The 23,411-nt window shown below is 35.1% G+C and overlaps 1 protein-coding gene across 5 annotated transcripts in view; it reads left to right on the top strand.

Annotated features, from left to right (window-relative positions):
* LOC123877121 (myosin-IIIb-like) overlaps positions 1 to 23,411 on the top strand; it is a 53,781-nt gene that overhangs the window by 16,095 nt on the left and 14,275 nt on the right. For all 5 annotated transcript variants that reach the window (XM_045923636.1, XM_045923629.1, XM_045923654.1 and 2 more), the window contains exons 2-4: positions 21,130 to 21,320; positions 22,845 to 23,000; positions 23,085 to 23,366. In XM_045923636.1, the coding sequence (XP_045779592.1) occupies positions 21,156 to 21,320; positions 22,845 to 23,000; positions 23,085 to 23,366 (603 nt within the window). In that variant the 5' untranslated portion in view covers positions 21,130 to 21,155. The remainder of the gene's footprint in view (positions 1 to 21,129; positions 21,321 to 22,844; positions 23,001 to 23,084; positions 23,367 to 23,411) is intronic.

Genomic DNA, 23,411 nt, shown 5'->3' with positions numbered 1-23,411 from the left:
GTCGCATTTATATACCTACTTCCATTAAAAATTTGCATTTATAGCATAGGTTGGTACTGTAGGGGTGGCTCTTTCAAAATCAATGGTTGGTTATATATGTATAAAAATGCTTGCCCTAACTGGTTGATTGACTGACTCAACGACTGACTGATTGATCTATTAACGCACAGCCTAAACCAGTGGGGTTACAAATTTGAAATTTTCAGAGTAGGTTTCTTTTATGATGTAAGTACCTTAGCACTTTTTGGAAATTTGGAATGAAAAAGGGATGAAAGTTTGTATGAACTGATTTTCACTTCTCGAACGTTTGATTTCATTTTTCAAGTTAAATTAATGAAAATTGGTATTTAGGTGGTCATTTAAAAATGAAGAAATTGTATTACACGATTTCTGGAAATTTTACCACTAAGGGAATAATATGAGTTGAAAGTTTGCATTAACGTCTATCATTTTTTACCTGACTGCGGCAAAGCGCAATTTTAGCAGTCTATGTATATATAATATATGTATGTATGTTTGTACCCAGATTCTGTGTGTTCCACCGTAGCGCCTAAACTACTGGGCCGATTTTGATGAATGAGGTGTCAATTGATTCGTCGTAAAGGTCCGGGTGACATAGGCTACATTTATACGAAAACAATTGATCTAACGGATGTTACATCAAAAAAGAGGAGGGTCTCCCAAATTTTTTTTTGCTATTGTATCGAGTGGGATGTCAAATGAAAGAGGAGAAAATTCTGAGTTCATTAATATAAATGTACTACAACATTAAAATATACCAAGCGACAGAAAAACAATTTTACTATTATATTTCAGCGTTTATTATGACGATCGCAGTTGGATTTTAGTCTCCAGCTTTATGGTATTTAGACTTTCAACCCCCTCACTGATTTTCAAAAACTCCACTCCGAGTACACTGAATTCGGGCTGGTCAGCTAGTATAATATATGTATAAAGTGCAATTTACTATAACTAAGAAGTTTTTATAACACAGAGACTCGTACTATTCCGTTCGAACATTTTACAAGTTGTAATCGATTCGCAATTTTGCGAGGAAATTGATAAGAACTTTATCAGTTGACAGAATAATGTATCGTCAGAAAAACCACTATTGCACTAATCGGTATTAATAATTATTGATCTTTGGCATTAGCAAACAGAAAGTGGGTAGATACAACTATAGATAAGTATGTAACCTCACAATATACTGACGTTATTTGTTATTTCTTTAACCATTATAACATTTATGCGCCAGCACACTTAGAAAAGCATGGAATTTTTAATGTTTGCAATCACATGCGCTAATCTAGATAAGGATTACCTAAACGTTACCTAAAAGCTGTCAACGTTTTTTTTTTTAATTTATTATAGGCAAGCGCTTGACCATAAACACACAATCGCCTAGGATGGAACGCGTTTACATAAAAGATGCCTGTTCACCCTTGTTTTAAGGATACATTTTTACAAATTGTAACTATCCGCACAAAAAAAAAAAAAAAAAAACAAAAGTTAACTACCTAGCGAGCGTTTCCGATTAAAATATAAAAAAACTATCTAATTTTAAACAGTTTTCAAATTTTTTTTATAGGTATGGAAGAAATTGTTTCCAATAGGGTCTCTATTTCATAACGTAACATTAAATTAAAGACTCAAAAACACAATATATTGCAAGATCAATGTATTGACATAGGAAGGTATAGGCTACGATTTAAAAAAAGCTTTCAAAAGTCGCAAAATATTAATTCTTAGGGGCCCTTACTAATGTGACATGTGAACATTTACACCACTCTACGAAAGGTAATTTCTCTGTGATGTAATAACAAAACAGGGTTTCGTGACTAACGAAGATCATAAAAGTAAAACAAATCAATTATTTCTGCAACACCGAAGTTATCAGTAATTGAATGGTATTATTTACCCTTGATTGTGAAAAAGAAAGTGGTCTCGCTATAACGGCAAGGTTTCGGTTCCTGGCGCTTTAATTTTTGGATGAACAATCTTCAATTAAATAAAATAGTCTTTTAGTTATATACCTACCTTCTTTGCTCGTACGTAATAAGTAATTGTGTCTCGGAAGCGTGGATGACATCTCGATTTGAATGAAATTTTCTATTTCGATAATATTTTATTTTTTTATAAGTTTTCAATTCAGGGATGTTATCCCAATCAAACTGAAAGATGTGCCGAGTCAGCTCAGTTGGACCCGTTCTGATTAGTTCCTATTTAAAGAGCAATACAATTTCGTGGTTGCCGGAAAAGTTTTTAGTTTTTAAAACGAAAAAGTAGCCAATTAAAAAGTACTTAAAATACATTATTTTGAATGGACCTAACTATAGGTAATGGTTAGAATTTATATTAAGTATTTCTTTAAAATAGTAATTATATTATCTCTGGCCTTCAAGCTGGTCTTATATTATACGATCACTTTCCCGTTTTTGTTTTTGCTTAAATAATTTATGTTTTTAAGTATTGAAAAGTAATTTGGAGGTTTACAGAACCATAATATATTATAGCGGTTAAGTACTATGATTTTTCAATGCAAATTTCGATTGCTTTTGTTCTTAAAACTCATTTTTAACCCCCGACCCAAAAAGAGGGGTGTTATAAGTTTGACCTGTGTATCTGTGTATCTGTGTATCTGTGTGTCTGTGTATCTGTGTATCTGTGTGTCTGTGTATCTGTGTATCTGTCTGTGGCACCGTAGCGCCTAAACGAATGAACCGATTTTAATTTAGTTTTTTTTTGTTTGAAAGGTGGCTTGATCGAGAGTGTTCTTAGCTATAATCCAAAAAAATTGGTTAAGCCGTTTAAGAGTTATCAGCTCTTTTCTAGTTTTCTTGTATAAAAGAAGGTTAGATAACCGTTAGGTTCATAATATTCAAGTGTCAATTGACAAATGTCAAGCTGTCAAGATGGACGTTGCCTAGATATACCTACATAATTATTTATTTGAAAATGATTTGTCGGGGGTGTTGAAAATTTTTAATTTACACTTGTAATAGTGATAAACTATCTATGGAATCACATAAAATTTAAAAATCATATTTATGCTTATTAGAATGACGATTGTGTAATAATTATGAAAATTTTAACTTCCGCAGCAGGTAATTTAATACAGAAAAGACCCGAATACTTAAATATTTGAAATATTTAAATTAATATTCTGTTGCAAAAGACGGCTCACATTTTATTATGGATGATAATTAATTAGTTGTGTGTTTATTTTAAACCGTACCGATTTTAATGAAAGGTACAGACTTGGGATACATCCCGAGGAAGAACATAGGCTACTTTTATCACGGAAAACCAAAAAGTTCCTACGGGATTAAAAAAAAACGAAATCCACGCGGGCGAAGCCGCGGGCATCCTCTAGTATGTATATAAAACGAAAAGCTGCCTTCAGACTGATCTATCAACGTATTAGGTCAAACCATTGAACGGATCGGGCTGAAAGGCATGCAGATGGCTATTATGATTTATGACATCCGCTAAGAAAGGATTTTAGAAAATTCAACCCCTTAGGGGGTAAAATAGAAGTTTGAAATTTTTGTAGTCCACGCGGACAAAGTCGCGGGAATAAGCTAATAGCGCCATAAAATTGAAATTGAAAGAAATGGTATTTTCATGTTGTCAATAACTATTTAACCAAAGTGTTTATATTTATGGAATTACCACCGTTACTACGTCCGTTATCCAAAAGTTGAACACCAACCAATATAGGTATTTATGTATTTTATATCCGTCCTCGTGCGATATTCGAAAGGTATCTTAAAGTTAAACTTAGATTATTTGATTGCCGCCTGTTTCTAAGCTCTGTTTGCGAGGTAATAAGCTCTAATTTAACTTTCGGTAGGCTTACAAGAAACTGATTTTAATCGATATTGCAATATCGAGAGATCTAGTTATTGCCAAATGAAACCGCAAACGTATAATTTTTTTAAAGAATTTTGTGTAGAAATTGGATTTTTGCCCATTTGACTAGAAGTGTATTTTTGCAAAATGTCTGTATTAGTAATAAGTACATTGATTGTGTATATGTATTAAATCTTTAATCATTCTGTGCATATAAGTTGTATTTTATACAGAGAGTTGCAGCTCAATAATTAGTCATGAGGTAGGTAGGTATATTCTGTTAAGGATAGAATCAGGAAAAAAACAGTGAGCCTTTTTACCATTGACCTTTTGCATATTAAAGAATGTGGATCAGGGGGCACGGCAGTGCCCCCGCCAAGACGAGCCAAACGGCGGCCGGGGCGCTACGTACCTTTTTCTCGAAGTGTTTCGCCGTATTTTCGACTCGTCATAACTTCGGTCTGGATGACGCTAGAAAGCTGAAATTTGCAGTATAGGGTGTCCTCAGCAAATTTATCAAATATACCAAGTATCAAATATCTAGCTTTTATGGTTACAGATTTATTGATACCTAAAATACGCCGATTTCGTCCCTCACTGATGATCATCAAAACCTCTACTCAAAACCTCTAAGGTACTTCCCGAAGTCCTAGAAGACTGAAATTTGGTATGTAGACTAAAAATTGACAACAAACTACAGGAAAATTAAGAAATTGGAAATGCCCCCCCTCTACGCCTCTTATGGGTGAAGCAAATTTGTAAATTCTGTCGCTAGAATGCTGATATTTTCAGGATAAGATGTCCTTGGCAGATTTATTAAACGCATTGAGTATCAATTGTCTAGCTTTTATAGTTTCAGATTTATTGACAGTCAAAACTTCTAGTCTGTAATTCTAGGGTACTTCCCGAAGTCCTAGAAGACTGAAATTTGGTGTGTACACTAGAAATCGCATACAAACTACAGGAAAATTAAGAAATTCAAAATTTTCCCCCTCCACTCCCACGTATGGGGGAAGCAAATTATTTGTAAAGTCTATCGCTAGAATGCTGATATTTTCAGGATAATATGTCCTTGACAGACTTATCAAACGTACCAAGTATCAATTCTCTACCTGTTATGGTTTCAGATTTATTGCCATTCACAACCCCTCTAGTCAAAAGTTCTAAAGTACTTCCCTAAGTCCTAGAAGACTGAAATTTGGTATGTAGGCTAGGGATTTCATTCAAACAACAGGAAAATAAACTTTTCCCAGTCTGTACATTTAAAAAATGTGTTTCCTGAAGTCCTAAAAGACTGAAATTTGATATATCTGCTTTAAAATTGAGTTGCAAGATTCCACCCAAACAAACATAGTTACATACATTGCAAGTGGAATAAAAGCTTTTAAAAAAAGAGGTAACGATAGAGAGCGGGCCATGAAAATGATGTAGGTACCTACAAAAAATAGATCCAAAAAAAAAATCTAGGGCACCTGCCAAAAAGAAATGAAATCCCACCAAAAACATTTCATGTAAAATGTTGCCAAGACTCACAAGTTCATAATGCTTTCACTGTTAAAAAGTTATGAGATCTCTAGTAGAGCCAAGCCCCTAGCTGAGCTTAGAATTGCGCTGCCCATGGGACCTATCCCAAGTCCAAAGTATATAGCTCTTAAATGCTCTTGAGTATATCACATTTATAACAATAAAGAACAAATAACTCTACTTACAAGCTCTGATTTTACAAACCCTAAATCTTGGTTAAAAAAGTACGGCTTGGCCGTTTAATGTTCGTGAAACTATTACATGTCATAACATATTATAATATTAAGGTCATAAGGAATAGTTTGTTCGACAATTACTAATTTATATTATTCTTCATGATTGTCGCACAAGCTATTCCGGGCTTAAATGTCATATCAGATAAAAGTACCACGAACATTAAACGGCCAAGCCGTCCTTTTTTAACCAAGATTTAGGGTTTGTAAAATCAGAGCTTGTAAGTAGAGTTATTTGTTCTTTATTGTTATAAATGTGATATACTCAAGAGCATTTAAGAGCTATATACTTTGGACTTGGGATAGGTCCCATGGGCAGCGCAATTCTAAGCTCAGCTAGGGGCTTGGCTCTACTAGAGATCTCATAACTTTTTAACAGTGAAAGCATTATGAACTTGTGAGTCTTGGCAACATTTTACATGAAATGTTTTTGGTGGGTTTATATTTACCAAAACCAGTTTTTCACTACACTGCAAAATAGTGAACGACACTATGGCACATTAAGCCGTATGAATTCATGCTTTCAAGGTTGCTAGCTGTGGCTGTAATTGCAAAATAAGCGTGTTTAAATCTATAATCACGTTTATCATTTTATGTATGACTATCTACTCATCATTTGAATACTGACGCGGATATTTTTAACCCCCGACCCAAAAAGAGGGGTGTTATAAGTTTGACGTGTGTATCTGTGTATCTGTGTATCTGTGTATCTGTGTATCTGTGTATCTGTGTATCTGTGTATCTGTGTATCTGTGTATCTGTCTGTGGCCTCGTAGCGCCTAAACGAATGAACCGATTTTAATTTAGTTTTTTTTGTTTGAAAGGTGGCTTGATCGAGAGTGTTCTTAGCTATAATCCAAAAAAATTGGTTCAGCCGTTTGGAAGTTATCAGCTCTTTTCTGGTTTTCTTATTACTTTTATCCCAGGACCACCAGAGGTTACGTATTTTCTGACACAGGAAATATGAACAATTGAGTAGTGTTAGTAAGTACTAAGAAAGCATGCCTAGCCTACGTGCTAGCTTGCTTAGACAGCCAATTTTCAGGTATCTGATAATCAAGGTACATAAAACCATTACTTACCTCACGTAAATTCTCCAAGCTGATTTTTACGTATATTTTAGGCAATATCCTTAAAAATATGTCGCCAATACTCCCAGACACTTCCCGCGTCGGCCGTATTGCTTTGCAGACGCTTTAAAGCTCCCAAAATAAGTAATTACTTAACTGCACGTAAATTCTGATGCTCCATTTTTATATATGTCCACCAGACAACTATTTTAAAACCTTTTACAAGAAGACAGACAGATCCAGAGGGCCAATCATCCCCTAAATTCAATTTTAATACCTCTGTGGGTTTGAGCGCGAGGGCATCATTATCTACGCGCATGAGACTGAGTAAGACATGTATTAGGATATATTGACTTCTCTCTCACTCTCTTATAGTTTACTTATGTCAATTAATTATTAATATTAAAAAAAAAACTGCTAAAAATTAAAAAAATTGGAGAATTTACGTGAGGTAAGTAATGTTTTTATGTACCTTGATTACCTGATACCTGAAAATTGGCCGTCTAAGCAAGCTAGCAGGTCTGTAGGCATGCGTTCTTAGTACATACTAACACTACTCAATCGTCCACATTTCGTTCGTCAGAAAATACGTGACGCTGGTGGCCCTGGGATCTTTCACTATTGTAACAGAGGTTCATAATATTATGTCAATTGGCAAATGTCAAGCTGTCAAGATGGACGTTGCCTAGATACATAATTATTTATTTGAAAATAATGTTTTGGAAAACTCCGATACTTTGGATCGTAGGCGCGGAGTTTCTAATTTATAAAATATTATAATCACAGTTAAAGCGAGAAAACATCAATTCAATTATAATATGCAACAGTCAACCAAAGGCCACGAACAATCAACCCAAACCCAAACCATAGTCAAACAATTTTTAGGGTTCAGTAGGTATCTGTAGAAAAACAAAGTAGCCTCGACTGTTGTAGTCGCGTAGGTGTGCATGGCACCATTAAATATCGTAGGAGGCGATGACTCTCCGCGCGGCTGAGGTTCCCGCATCATAGTCGCTTTGTCGCGCAGGTTTGGATGATGCATTAGGCGCACCTTCTTTTCATTTTATCTGCTTGAACTCAGCTTATTTACTTTGACAAAATACGTTTAAAATTCATCATCATCAGGATCAACCCATCGCCGGCTCACTACTGAGCACAAGTCTCCTCTCAGAATGAGAAGCTACCACACTGGCCAAGCACGTATTAGCACACCTCACGCACCTTTGAGGGAGCATTATGGCCAACTCTTAAGCATGCAGGTTTCCTGACGGTGTTTTCCTTCACCACTTCGTTGTCTGTCTGTGTGTCATCTTTCAAGAGAATCAAAACTTATAAATTGGGTACTTCCCGTTTACGTAGAATCATGAAAGGCAGGTAGCAATATCTTATAGCCCAAGCACTCTACTCCTGTGGCCCAAGTAAAGTGAAAAATCCGACAACTGAATTGTCATTACATAAAAAAAAACTTGTACGGAACTCTTCATGTGTGAGGCAGACTCGCACTTGACCGGTTTTTGAAAGTTATGTCAAATAAAAATTTGACATGCAATAACAAACAAAATGAAATACAAGCCACTTTATTCCTTATTTCATCGGGTGAAAGTCGATTTCAATTTAATCGTAGGTATATCTTGAAAAGCGAACTATTATACGACTACGTAAAATGGGTACATTTTTAAAGCAACGGCATGTTAGAAACAGATATTTCGTTTTGGTCGTGTTAAACTATGTGAGTCATTCAGATAATTCTTGATTTAGTGATGTTCGGTCAAAAATATTTCATGGAACGTATAATTAACATAACATTGATGTTACTTTTGAAGAGATATTAGCTGCCTCATTGGATTTATATTATTATAGAAATTGGGTTTTAGAATGGCACAAATAAACGGTAATTTATGAATAAAAGTTTAAAAAGCGTGAAATAAAAATTAAATTAAAAATTTAAAAAACCCCCGACACATAAACCTCTAAAAAGTAAAAAAATAATAGGTAAGTATGTATGGGCCCTTTAAGAATAGTATAAATAGTAAAGTTTTTATCCAAGCGTTCGTTGCGTCGGGGGACCGCTAAAGACTATTCTTTCTACAACAGATGACTTTCATAGTTTACGATAGGTAGCGGTCCCCTGGCGCAACGAGCGCTTGGATAAAAACTTTACTATTTATACTATTCTTAAAGGGCCCATACATACTTACCTATTATTTTTTTACTTTTTAGAGGTTTATGTGTCGGGGGTTTTTTAAATTTTTAATTTAATTTTTATTTCATTATCACGTCTATTTGATTAGTTATAACCTACATTACTCACTGCTTTTTACTTACTATTGACATAACCTAGAGGTAAAATTAGGGCAAACAGAAATATTCTTGAATACTAGGTATTATATTTACTATGACCTATAAATAATTTAAAATGTTGTTGCCCTAGCTGACTTAGTAGAGATTAAGTAATTACATTATAAACAAGTAGGTGTCTCTCATCTTATTAGGAAGGTATATAAAAGCAAGCTGTTAAATTGTCATTTATTATCGAGTTCCCACCTATGTTTAAAATTAGAGATACCTAATTCATGTGTTCTAAGCTCACCGGACAGTTAGTTTAAAATCAATTAAGTAGGTAGGTACACGATTTGCTCCGGGCAGACAAACAAACAGACCCATTAAATTATGTCTACGTGTCTCTGTTACCCGTTCTCACTTTAATTATGAATCTGTGTTGAAACTTTTTACAGTTTTTGTTGGGACTTGCGTAAAGATTTCTGGCATAGTACCGTACGCTAGTTGCGTTGTATTGATGAAATTATTAAGCATTTTAAATCGTTTAAAAACTTTATCTCTTTGGTAAGTACTACATAGGTTAGGTAGGTAGGAAGGTAGATAGGTACTTAAGATGCGGTTATTGCGAGGAGCTGTGGTTACTTACTCAATAAATTCTCGTTTATTGTAATAGCTACCACCCAACGCTATAAGAGATACTCGAAGTGCACTTGTCCGGCTTTTTAAATGGATAAATCACTCTCGCGTTTGAAGCGAACGTTTATTTTTATGGCTAAAGGCCAGTTAAACCAGGCATTCAGTCCAGACATATCTACAGTGACCATATTTTCCGGTTAAAAGTGGGAAAATCGCTTCGCTACACCCGACAACGCCACTTCAGGTGATGATTGTGTTATTTCTGATACAAGTTAGCCCTTGACTGCGATCTCAACTGATGGTAAGTGATGATACCGTCTAAGATAAAAGCGGGCAAACTTAGAAGGGGTATGGCAGTTCCTTAAACCCATACCCCTGATTGGTTTCTACACAGAAACGTACCGGAACGCTAAATCGCTTGGCGGCACGGCTTTGTTGGTACGGTGGTAACTAGTCACGGCCGAAGTCTCCCACCAGAAAATTGTGATTCATGTTAGTCAACATTGGTAACGGGCCGTCATTTTTTGAGCACGCTCGTAGTCTTAAAAGGGAGCACCTTTTAAGACTACGAGCGTGCTAGTTTAGAGAAAAAAAAATTAGGGCAGGTTGTGGTCGTATGTTACATAATGTTATTGATTCATCCCCGAATTAAAAGAAGGAGCGAGTTATAAGATTTTCATGCTTAAAAATATTTTAAAAGCATATTATCAGCAATATTATCATAAGTGTACTTAGTGACTTTGATATTTTACCGGAATCTACTCTGTAAAATGCTTAGCCCAAACTTTTTGACCTACAAAGTTGAAATTATGCACAGATTTGTATTAATTATATTGTAAACAAATAATAAGGCTAGATATTTAAAACTTTAAAGATATACTTAAAGAGGATTTATATTCGCCGAGCCTGGAAATTAACAAGTAGCAGTTTTTTTAAAGAGAACTTTGTGTTGTGACAAAAAGTCTAGGCAGATACAGTCTCAAGGCGGAACGTTACTGCAGAAAGTGAGACGGTCTCACCGAAGGCGGGACGTATGGTCACGTTGTATACCGTACGTTGACCCTGATCGTGCATTATGGCGTACTGGCCGAAGGGATTACTTACTCTTTTGAGGCTTCATTGAACCTAATGCTTTATCAAGATCCGTTAAAACCGTTATTCCGTTAATCTTGATAACTTCTTAAACCAAAAACAAGGAAAAGATTATCTTTTCCTTGTTTTTGGTTTAAGAAGTTATCAAGATTTACTCTCTCTGATAGAATTATAACAGTTAAATAATTTTGAATAAGAAGATATTGGTTCTTAAACGATGTTTTGTAGTTAGGTTTGTAGGATGTAGAATGTTGATTATGATAAAAATCTTGATTAATTCATCATCATCATCATCGTCAGCCTGTGGACGTCCACTGTTAGACATAGGCCTTCCCTAAAGAGCGCCACCACACCCGGTCCTCAGCCTTCCTCATCCAGCCACTTCCTTAACTAACTTGATTAATTATTTACATAAAATGTTTTTTGGCTTGAAAAATAAGGTGTAAAATGGTGATTTACCTACTCATCATGATTTAATAGTAAGTAAATAGGTTACTTTGAATTTTCAAGTTTATACGAAAATTAAAGTTCCAAATAGGTAGATACTAAACAATTTTATATTACACGATAAAGTTCAAGAACTATTTCAGCTCCTCAATAGACATTGATTTAGATATCTACGTAGATATATTATTACTTACAATAACCTACTACTTACATATCCCAATGAAAGTAGTCACATACTCGTACTAATAGTAATGTTCAGTAGTGATAATTGTCTGCATTTAGTTTTACAACTTCAACTGGCTAAATGATAATACTATTTACTGCGTCCATTTTCCCAGTCAGTCAGTTTATATAATAGCTTTATCGTTGTATCGGAAACTGACGTTTTCTAGAAACGAATTTGTTCGGATTCAACTAATGGTGTTCCGTACAAATAAGTAGGCATATTGTCTTTCAATAAACCGTGGTCATGCAGTCCTATAGGATTTCAGTGAGAAATCATCATTATCATCTCAAGCCATTGGCAGACTTAACACACCTTTGAGAAGATTATGGAGAACTCTCGGGTATGCAGGTTTCCTCATGATGTTTCCCTTCACTGTTATAAGCATGTGATATTCATACTTTGAAAAGTTAGCGATGCGAGCCTGAAATCGAACCCCGAACTCCCAAAATAAGAGGAGGTCTTGAAACACGAATAAAAATCACCAGGCCATCACTATTTAGATGGCACTAAAGACTGGTGAAAGCGATCAAGGGAAGGATGTACTTTTAAAAAAATTTGACACAGAATGCCTTTTTTAAAATTCAAGTCTCTATCTATAACGGCACATGAGGTACAGCCCGCTGTGGGGAAGACGGACGGACAGACATACGTTGGCATCCTTCAGATACGGGTCTCTAAAAAGCAGTACAGCACGCACACACTGAGTTATGAAATTCTGATCTTACTACAACATCTGAGTGCCCATGTATTTACTGAAAGCAATGAAGATGAAAATTGGACGATTTTTCCTTTTCATTATTATTTTTGCACATTGTAAGAATGTTAGCTTTTTATTCCTTGTGTACAATTTGAATTCAAAATGTTGCAGCTCTGTTGGACACAAAAAGAACGGAACGCGGTTTTGTGCATGTTGACGAAAATCGCCTTTTACACGGAGTGTTATTTGACTCCTTTATGCGGAAAGCAAATACTTGTTTCGGTCTGGTTGGTGTACGTTTGACAAATGTTTGCTTTCCAAACTACGAGTACATAGCTAGGTATTGCCGCAAATCGTCGCTGGTTCTTGCGCAATTTATGGATCTGAACTTATTTATCACTACATATTATATTGCCCCTACCCTACCAATAAATTTTTGAACGCTGCTTAAGCCATTGAAATGGATATTAAATAAGTACGCTGGAAGTGGTGTCAGTTATTTTTTTGTGCCGATTCAAAGTACCCCACTGTGCGTAAATTGACACTTTGTGTCAAAACATGATCTCCGTGATGACACTATATGGAGTGCATATTTTTTATCAGTAAGTGCACGTATTTTATACTCGGATCTTACAGGTTTTCCTCGTCTAAATGTTGCAAATTTCAACCAAGCCATGTTCAAAGAAGACGATTATACACAATTTACACTGCTGTTCGTGGGAACATCAATAAACCTATATAGGATTTCCTATATCACTAATCACTAACGTATAAAACATTACCTAGACAAACAATAGTTAAAAAAATGCATCGGGGCGTGAGATTGTCATTAGCATAAACTTACGTGCTTGCGAAAATACATTGACCCCATAAGACATGATAGGTATCTTTGAAAGGCATTCTGAATTCCTTCAAATTAATTATATGTACCATTCATAATGAGAAGGTGCGATCTAGATACACTGAGATTGAGTATATTGTGTTGTTATTATGTGTGCGAACAATAGAGTCAGGTTGTCAGTTGGACGTGTTTGCCAGCACGTAATGAAATACCACAAATAACGTATATAATGTCGCTTATTTCGTATTAATATATGCTGTGGCTTAAATTTGTGGTTAGAGAATTAGATCTAGAAAATAGAAATAGAAACGAACAAAAAATACCACAAATGTTAGAGATAAATATGGTAAGGTCATGGTCTACCTTTTCAAGGAATTAATGGATCATGTTGTCATCAACTAGTAAAAGCTTTTGCTGAAAAGGAAATAAGTGACCTTTTGATAATCGATTTTCGAAATCATTCAAAGAAATCAAGGAGTGAATCGTCTTTCCTGTGAACTCATTGACAACCATTCATCTATGGGTATAGGTGTTAAAATACATAAACTTGTACGCTACAAAGAATGAATAAATCGCATCAGTTCGATAATGGTCCCCTGATAATGTAAATGTACCTACATTTACATTATAAGTTGCAAAATATTATATTATTCTAAACATGTCCTTTCTAAGTTTAGCCGAGATTTGCGAGAATTCTCATGTTTTAAACATAGTGTGTGGGTAGGATACTGGAGGATAAGGATCGAACTTTCACCGGAGCTTTACACGGATCCAATACGGACATGGGCAATATCCATCCGGATCTAACCTAAAAGAAACTGTAGACTATATTCTTTAAATATTTAACACGGGTACTATTACTATGTACAGAAAACTTTTGAAAGAAAAGTCTCTTGCACGAATCTTATGATTAGAACTACAGTTACTGTACTTAGCGTAGTTATTCAATAACAATAATTAGGTATAGCAATGGTATAGCAATAGATATTTTTATGGCCTGCACGGCGGTATCTTATAACGCCTCTGAGTTTTCACCGAACAAACAATGTTTAAGGTTAACCTATCGAAATATCAGCTCTGTATATCAAGATAATTAACTGAATATTGATTTATTTGCTTAATCAATAGTCAATTTTTTTTGATATACTTAGTTAGTTTAGTTTTAATATTTAACCGACTGTGTAAAACATGTTGAATTCATGAAACAATTCGTGCCATATAAGTGCATTAGTTTACCTATTGTTGTCATTAATATCTAGGAAACGAATGTACAACGTTCACGCACGAGTTGATGGAATCAGTTCCTTAGTTTATAACATTGAATTAAAGTGGCCGTCCTGCTACCTTTAGCGATTATGAAACAGTTTTTACTTTGTAAACTGAAGTGTAGATAATTGTAGTGTAAAACATGTTACTCTTTTAATATTATATGTAGATAACGGGTACATGCCACGATTAATTTGGTGATTTTAACTGCTGATATATCGACTTAGTTGCAGGGGTCTTTGAGTAATCGGGGATAATACATAAAAAAAGATTCCGACGAATTAAGAACCTCCTACTTTTTTTGAAGTCGGGTAATAAACTCACAACGTAATTATTAACTTTGGATATCGTACGATGCTGTCCTGGTTTGCATAATTCTTGTGTAAATGTTACTCTTGCTCTTTTATATGGCTACGAAAGGCAATTTATGGTTACAAAAGTAAAAATATCCTAAGCAGGTACCTAATTGAAATAAAAAAGCGCAAAAAGAAAACCCATAAAAAGACTTTCCACTATCCAAAGCAAAATATACACATAAGTACTTTAAATATATTATATGTAGATTTCTTCAAGACATTCTTTTGCCAAGCATGTTGAATACAAATTAAGCATTTAAATATTTAAAAAAAAAACAGAAAAGCTAAGTTCTTTGAACTCATAATTAGATTAAATAATAGTTTGAACTCTTTTGGAATTCTTAATGGACTATTATAATACCATGCATTTCAATTGCGAAGACAAGGTACTTCATAACTCTTGTAACTATACATATTATTATCTTTTAGCAAGATATTAGAAACTCTCCATCGTAAGCATATTTCATTTGGCTAGATAAGTAATTTTAGCTATTTTTTTTTTATAATTAAATAGTGTGCAAACGAGCAGGCAGGTCACCTGATGCTATGTGATTACCGCGGCCCATGAACATTTGCAGCACCAGAGATACCGCCGATGCGTTGCCGGCCTTTAAGGAATTTGTTGGTCCGCCCCTTGAATAGCTCCACGTTGTAATCTAGTGTTTCACATAATTACTATCTAATATCGTCTTTACCTGCCATTTAAGCGTGAATCTTGTACTGAGAGTAGGTACGAGATAAGCTAGCAGCCTGTCGTATTTTAATCCATCTCCGATAAAAGGTTGAATTTCAGCATCTCATGAAATAAGTATAGATGCATGAACCTGGCTAGGTCAAAGAAGATTGTTATTATTTTGTAAAAAGTAGTAAAGGGCGGCTACAAAACAAGTGGTATCACATTATCAAGTAGGTACGGTATTCAAAATGTTCGATTTGGTTGACCTATTTTAATGGCATTGGTATAACTTAGGTTATCCACTTCACCGTCGCGTTGGCTTGGTACAAGGTCAGGTTCAAAATTTTTTGCTTGAAAAAAGTAACCTTTGAGCATCGTGACCATGATGATGTCTACTACTGTGTCACGCGTCACAATCGCTCCCCTCAAGTACTCCTCATGTACCTACCTACATTTTTATAAAAAGACTAGCTTCTGCCCGCGTATTCGTCCGCATGGGCTACACAAATTTCAAACCGCTATTTTATCCCCTTAGAAGATGAATTTTCAAAAATCCTTTCTTAGTGAATGTCTACATAATAATAGCTATCTGCATGCCGAATTTCAACCCTATCCGTCCAGTAGTTTGGGCCGTGCGTTAACAGGGCTCTCTCCGTCACTCGTTTCCACTCGTTTCATACAATCGTAGTTCCAATTTCATTTGAATATTAAGCAACCAAAGTCCATGAAATTTTGCAGACATATTCTAGAAACTAATATCTATGTCTGTGGTTTTCCAGATTTCTGTTAAAATATTCGGTTTCAAAGTTACGCGGCCTTAAAAATTTACATACAAATCTTTGAGCCCCTGTAATTTTAAAACTACATATTTTTAGAAAAATCTAAAACACCACAGACACAGATTTTAGTTTCTAGAATATGTCTGCAAAATTTCATGGACTTTGGTTGCTTAATATTCAAATGAAATTGGAACTACGATTGTATGAAACGAGTGGAAACGAGTGACGGAGAGAGCCCTCTTAATAGGTCAGTCAGTTTTTCCTTTTTATATTTAGATGTGTGACTGTCGCGCGTCGCAGTTGCGCAAAGTCTTCCTTAATTATTCAACTTACTAGTTAATTTTAAATATTCACCTTGCACATAAAATTATGGCCCTGCCCAAGTTATTTAATCTTTTACCCTTTAAGTATTACCTTATCCTTTGAAACCTGTAATTAGGCTTTGGTTTATTACCAACATGTAGACAAAAAAAAAATCAGCCAAACGATTTACTATTATGTATTCTGAGACCTAGGTAGCTATCTTAGACTCACACGTGGGATTTCAATTAAGCGTAAAACCTGTCACAATATTATAAAGAAAACAAAAAGGTGTTAAAATGCACCTACTGTAAAAAAAGAAAGTAAAAAAAATTGGCGCATGTCATGTTAAGAAGCAATCTGACCAATTTGTCGGTGTTCTGTTGTGTTGTTATAGTTTCGTGATAAAAACGGCAGTGAAAGTGTCGCCTCGGTAATCCGTCGAGGTGTCTTTTCGCATGAAAATATTTTAATGCCTTGTGTAGCGCCAATTAGTTACTATAAGTAAATGACTTTATTTTTAAATGTGAAAACAACCTTGAAGCTAACCAACCTGTCTTCCTTAATTACGCCTACAACGGTGGTAGGTGTCGTAGGTCCCAAAAATATTGAAATTGCCATTTTGTTCATTGAAAATATTCTTTCTAAGGTAAATCGTTTTCAATTATTGTAAAAATCTATTGTTATAATTTTATGGTAACTTAAACATTGCACGTATACATTGCACAACAATAGATAGTAAAATTAATAGAACTACAGTAATACGTTAACCCACATAAATATTGATGACACATACAATATGTCACACGCCGGAACACACTTGCTTTTGCTCGTACAACTAAAAATGACATTTCAAATTGGTACACTGTCGCGAATACATACTTACATTTAATTCAAATCATAATAGACAAATATTGTCACATGTAACGATTTAATACACGCATATACAAATACTGCGATTCATGTCACTATTACGACACGCGCCACATATTACAAAGGCAATGAAATAGACATATACAAGTACGCTGGAAGACGTGTGCCATTCAAAATGACAGTTATTTTTATGCCGATTCAAAGCGCCCGACCGAGCTTACCTACCGGGGAAAAAAGTAATACTTTGTGTCAATTAAATGGTCTTCGTATTGACACAGTGTTGAAAAATGATACATCACTAGCATTAAGTTCCGAGTAGGTACGCTTAAATAACGGTTACTGCTGTTATCAGCGAAAAAATGGCGATAAACAAATTGCTTCAAAAACGGATTGGCAATAGCAAGTCTAGCGTACTTCTATGAGTAGAAGTCAGTGGCCTCGCCACATATATCTACAAAGGTGACACCAATATGACACTTGGGTAAAAATTGAATACAAGTACAAACATTACGTCATTTGGAAGCATTAACATTAACCAATGCAATGTTCAATATGTTCACATGAGGCAAGCGTTCACTTGTTCCCAATTGAGTTCGTAATACATATCAGATTTTGCGGTGAAAATTCGATATAGGTACTCGTAATAATTATTGTGTTCCAATTGCAAATATAATATTAATGTGCCTCCAAAAGGAACGTTAAATGTAATTTTAATAGTTTTGTCATTAGTTACTGTTATATCATAGTATACACCTAGGTTCAAGACACTAGCGCCCATGTTCATTTTGAAATTACCAACAAAACAAAAATCATAAACATTTAATCATTAAAATTATTACATTACAACGTTTAGTTTATAGTAAACAATGCCCACGACTTCGTCTACGTGTACGAGGATTAAGGTTTTTAAAAATCCCATAGAAACTCTGATTTGCTGGGGTAAAAAGTAGCGTAAATTCATCTTGGAGATGCAATTTATCTATCTTTGTGCTTACCTAATTTCGTTAAAATCTTTTTAACGATTGACCTGTAAAAACGTAACAGACGTACGGACACACTTTTGCATTTATATTTTGAGTGTGGATTATTAATATTAATATAATTTTACAAGACAAATAATATTTTAATCCTCTACAGAACTCAAGCGTATAAGAATTACAACAGTCTGTGTAACGAATAACGGGTATGTTATGCATAGTTTGTCATTTTTATTTTCTGCATACAATTAAATTATCAACTTAAGCTGAATTATATAAATGAAGATTTCTAAAATTAAATTCATTTATATTATATTTTATCGGAAGAAAGTAAGAGTCGCAGGGAGCCGCTCGATTCAGGTGGCGTAAGACCGTGGCATGTGGAAGTCCCAACAACAGACATACATTATTATGTATGTCTGTTGTTGGAACTTCCACATTGTTGACGATGATGATAGTGATATTATTTTCTAAAGTGATCCCACTACTATAACACGTCTCTTTAACTCCTTTATGTCAGTTGGTCTGAAATGGCAAGTCGAAAAAGATAAATCCACTGACAGAAAATAGTGGAAATTGTTAACGCTTTTACCCCCCAGGAGGTATAGGATGAATCGCCATCATGATCATCAGTTAAAGGGCTTTGAAGATTTTGGCCTATCTAGTTGTCTGCTATTTTTTGTATCTAAAATAGCGGCTACGCATAAAACCATGAATGCCAGGCTATTGATTAATATTTGAAAAAAGATGTTTGGAAAAAAAGAAAAGCAACATGTAGGTAGGCCAGGTCCTGTATTAAAATATTGAAATTATGCCTTATAAAACCCCCTTCCGTAATGCAGACGAAGTCACAGGAATCTCTACTGTCAATAAGGTGTCACTTATGTTTACGTTAACAGCACGTCACGCGAGCTAACACCGTCATGCAACCGTGCAACATACAAACAAGCTCATGAGCTATACTTATGTATAAATTGACCGAATACTTTGTTACTTTATTATTTACTAGCGGATATTACTCTATGTCATGGAAAATTAAAGAGTTACCACGGCATTTTCAATAAACCTAAATCCGCACCGAGGAAGTAGCGAGCATCATCAATTTGGTACAAAATCTCTGAATAAAACGGATATATACCTTATAAAAACGGAGAGTCCAGTCAAAGTTTTCAAGTCGCGGGCATCATCCGGTAAATAAAAAATAAACATATTAAAATAAATAAAAAACTGAAAGCAAAAATCCACTTAGTAAGCGATTCGTTTAAATTAACAGACCCCGCACGGTACATTTTCATAGTTTCCGGACGCGTCGAACGGAATCACATGCTAATGAGTGTTTTTATACATCAACATGCATGATTTAATAATTAGAAACGATTTATATGCACTATGCAGTGGTCTGTTTTTACATATCATTGATAATTAAGCTTTATTTTTTAGGGTTCCGTACCTACCTATCTCATAACGGAAATATAGAACCCGTGTAGGATCACTTTGTAGATATATGTTTGTCCGTGCGTCAAATCTTTCTCTGAAAAACAGCTTGAGTCAATCGCTCCTAACTCAAGTTTCTAGTTTAATTTAATAAAAAAATTGTAAAATTTTGCAAACCTATTCAGAATCAAAGGTACCTAATTGTTTTATGGTCTTAAATTCCAAGTAGGTAGTATATAAATATTATGGGAATATGGGAAGTAAGTCCGAACCTAATCTGTTTATTTTAAATTCATCCGAAAACAATTCGAGATTATTGTCCCATTGCCTTACTCCCTTATAAATTATTTATTTGGAAGAATGTACGCAACCCGCTACGCGAGTCTGATTAAGGATTAAGCTGTTTTCAGGGTTCCATACCTGAAGGGTGCCAACGAGACCCTATTACTAAGCCTTCTGCTGTCCGTCCATATGTCCATCTGTCTGTCAGTGTATCTCGTGAACCGCAATAGGTAGAGATTTTTAGTTTTCACAGAATGACCCTAGAACAACAAATAATAAAAATAATTAAAAAGTGTTATTTCTAGTACGATGTTACGGAACCCTTCTTGTGCAAGTCCGACTCACTCTTGGCCGATTGTTTTAAATTGATGATCGTTCGTGTTTTATCGGCTGAGCATAATATTTTTATATTTTATTTGAATCTGGAACATTTGCACAACACATTACGCTAATATTTATAGGTAGGCATATCTACACGTATTTGTATATTATTTTGCACAATAATAATACTTAATGCTTGCATTCAATAAGTGTGTCATGCATAAGGAAAAATAATAATATTTGTACACAATATGTTATTAGCATACAGTTGTTATATTATGATTTACCTCATCCTGTAAGCTTCATGAATAAAATAACAGGAATAAGTTAGAACTGGGGTATTAATGTTAAATAGTTTAAATTTAGTTTTTTTTAATCCCGTGGGAACTCTTTGATTTTCCGGGACTAAAAGTAGCCTATGCTCGTATGACGTCTCCAGGATGCAAGTCATATCTGTGCCAAATAGATAATCGCGACTTCATCCACGTGGATTTAGGTTTCTTAAGAATCCCGTAGGAACTCTTTAATTTTCCAAAACAAAAAGTAGCCTTAGTCCTTCCTTGTGGCCTTGTGCCTGGGATTTAAAAGCTATCTCTGCACCTGTTAAAAACGGTTAAACAGATAGGCCGTGAAAATCAAGCAGACAGAGAGAACACACATACAACAGAAAAACCTTAGAAATAGTTTGAATTACCTATTGGATTCAACGTGAACTAGCCCGTCAGCATTTACATTTCTATCGTAGTTACTCCTACTTACCTACTCTGGTACCTACTCTGAGTACCGTACCTACTCCACGTACGATTCCTGGTTTAATACATTTATCGTTCCATAAAGGAATTACCACTTAAATGAAACTTACAGGCTATCTTATAAAAAGTAGATACTTATATACGATCACCAGTAAAACAAAATTTCGTCGCGTAGAGATTGAAAATATTAAAATTATGTTTTCTTTTATTTTCAGATGTAATCAATGTGAAGCGTAGAACAATGCGCAGTGACATGGCGTACCGGGGTCTTTCCCAGCATGTGGAGTTGGACCGCGCGGCCGACCCACAGGACCGGTTCACGTTACAGGAGCTGATAGGTGAAGGCACCTATGGCGAAGTGTATTGTGCTAAAGACAAAAAGACTGGGCGACGAGTTGCTGTTAAGGTAATGGTAACTCTATGTGCGTACAACGCTCGAATTTTTAAGTTCAAACTATCGAACTGCGGATATACAATTTGTGTGCACACTTCGCTCGGCCTATTGGTCGGGGGTTCGAGATTCGATTCCGGGCATGCATCTTTATCTTTTTGGAGTTTTAAGCAATTTAAGTATCACTTGAAGGAAAACATCGCGATGAAACCTGCATGTCTGAGAGTTATTTATATAATGAGGTGATGGATTGATTATAATGATGATGATGGTGAAATTTCGATACTTGAAACCGAAGGGAAAAATTATTAACTTCTACTCGTAGGCACTGGGTGATGATGCTCGCAATTTCGTTCGATGGATTTAGGTTTTTGAAACGCCTTTGATTTTTCCGGCATAAAAAGCGGATACGCCGTGAAAAGGTAACAGACAGACGGACATACTTTCGCATAGAGCAACTGCTGAGTTTCTTGCCGGCTCTTCTTAATAGAATCTGCATTCCAAACTGGGTGGTAGTCGCAGGCGTATAAAGGACACTAGTTATCCTACATCTTAACAATTATTTTAAAGAGCTCTTTACTTTCCTTTCCTCTCCTCTTCGAAACTACTTTTTACTTTCCTCTTCCAAACTATTGACCCGAATTTAAAAATTCTTTCACTTAAAGAAAGCTACATTATAAGAGAGTAACATAGGCTTTTATTTTCAAAAAATTAGAGATCCCTACAAAAATTGTAATAATGTGAATTAAGTCGGGGAAAATCATCTCATCTGAGAGCTCCCATGGCGTGCGCTGCGTAAATAAAGTTGCACAAAAACAATGTACCTATGGTGAAATTGTTTCTATCAAAAAGACCCAAAAAAGTCCGCAATACCATACCTATATTTTAAAGGTTTACTCACAATAATATTTTTTATGATTTTCAAATGTGATCTAAAAGAAAGCTATAGTTTCGAAGGTATTTTTACTGACAGTACAGTTGTGTTTTGCGAACTATAAAGGTTACAGCTGAGTCACTACACAAAGAGCAATATTTTATGAAAGGTATTGTTAGCATTTAGCTTGTAATAGGATTGCGTAGATATATCTCAAAAGTTTACATTGATGTCAAGGCCACAGCATTATTTGCACCATGATGAATGCAGCCTTTTATGTCAATGTTCATAGCAGTAGATGGAAGTTGTAATGTTTATGATAATTTATGTCTGAATAACCATTACAGTCACGACTCCCAACAAAAATTTTAACAATCATGTTGTTTGTAATACAATCCATACTTATATAAATGCGAAAGTATGTCTTTTACCTAGATTTGATTTCAAGATTAATACAGATATTGCTTGCATCTCGGAAACAGGCATTATCTAATTTTTATCCCAAAAGAGTCCCACGGAATTTTTAAAAACCTATCTATAAAATCTACGTAGACAAAGTCCTAGTCATCTAATAAATCACGTACTTGTTATATGACACACTTGCTCTACCTATTTAGTCTTCAGCAAATTTATCACTAATGTTGATTTAATTTATTTATAAACAGATTTTAGAAAACATTGCTGAAAATATTGAAGAAATAGAAGAAGAGTTTCTCGTATTCAGAGATTTATCTAGCCATCCCAATATTCCAGAATTCTTCGGATTATTCTTAAAACGAGGAATATCGTCAGAAGATGATCAAATATGGTTTGTTATGGAGGTAAGCATTATTACATAACTCGAGAGTCATGTCGATCGTTATCTCATTGACCTTCTAATGCAATACCTCTCATTTACCTTTCAGCTTTGCACAGGCGGCTCAGTGACTGATTTAAGTGCAGGAATGCGAGCTCATGGAAGTAGATTAACAGAGCCTCAGCTTGCTTATGTTCTTCGTGGTACAGTGCGAGCCCTGACACATCTTCACGCGCATCGATGTATGCACCGAGATGTAAAAGGACATAATATTTTATTGACTGAACACGCTGAAGTAAAACTTGTAGATTTTGGCGTATCATCGCATTTAGCTGCAACAGTTGCTAGGAGAAATACGTCTGTCGGCACTCCTTATTGGATGGCACCAGAGGTAAAGGATACAATAAACAATTTGTAAAAATCTCTCAAAGCAATT

Source organism: Maniola jurtina, chromosome 2 (genome assembly GCF_905333055.1).
Source record: "Maniola jurtina chromosome 2, ilManJurt1.1, whole genome shotgun sequence".
In the NCBI taxonomy this organism is placed as follows: domain Eukaryota; kingdom Metazoa; phylum Arthropoda; class Insecta; order Lepidoptera; family Nymphalidae; genus Maniola; species Maniola jurtina.
The sequence above is the reverse complement of the archived record's forward strand: the minus strand, read 5'-3'. Positions and strand labels throughout refer to the sequence as shown.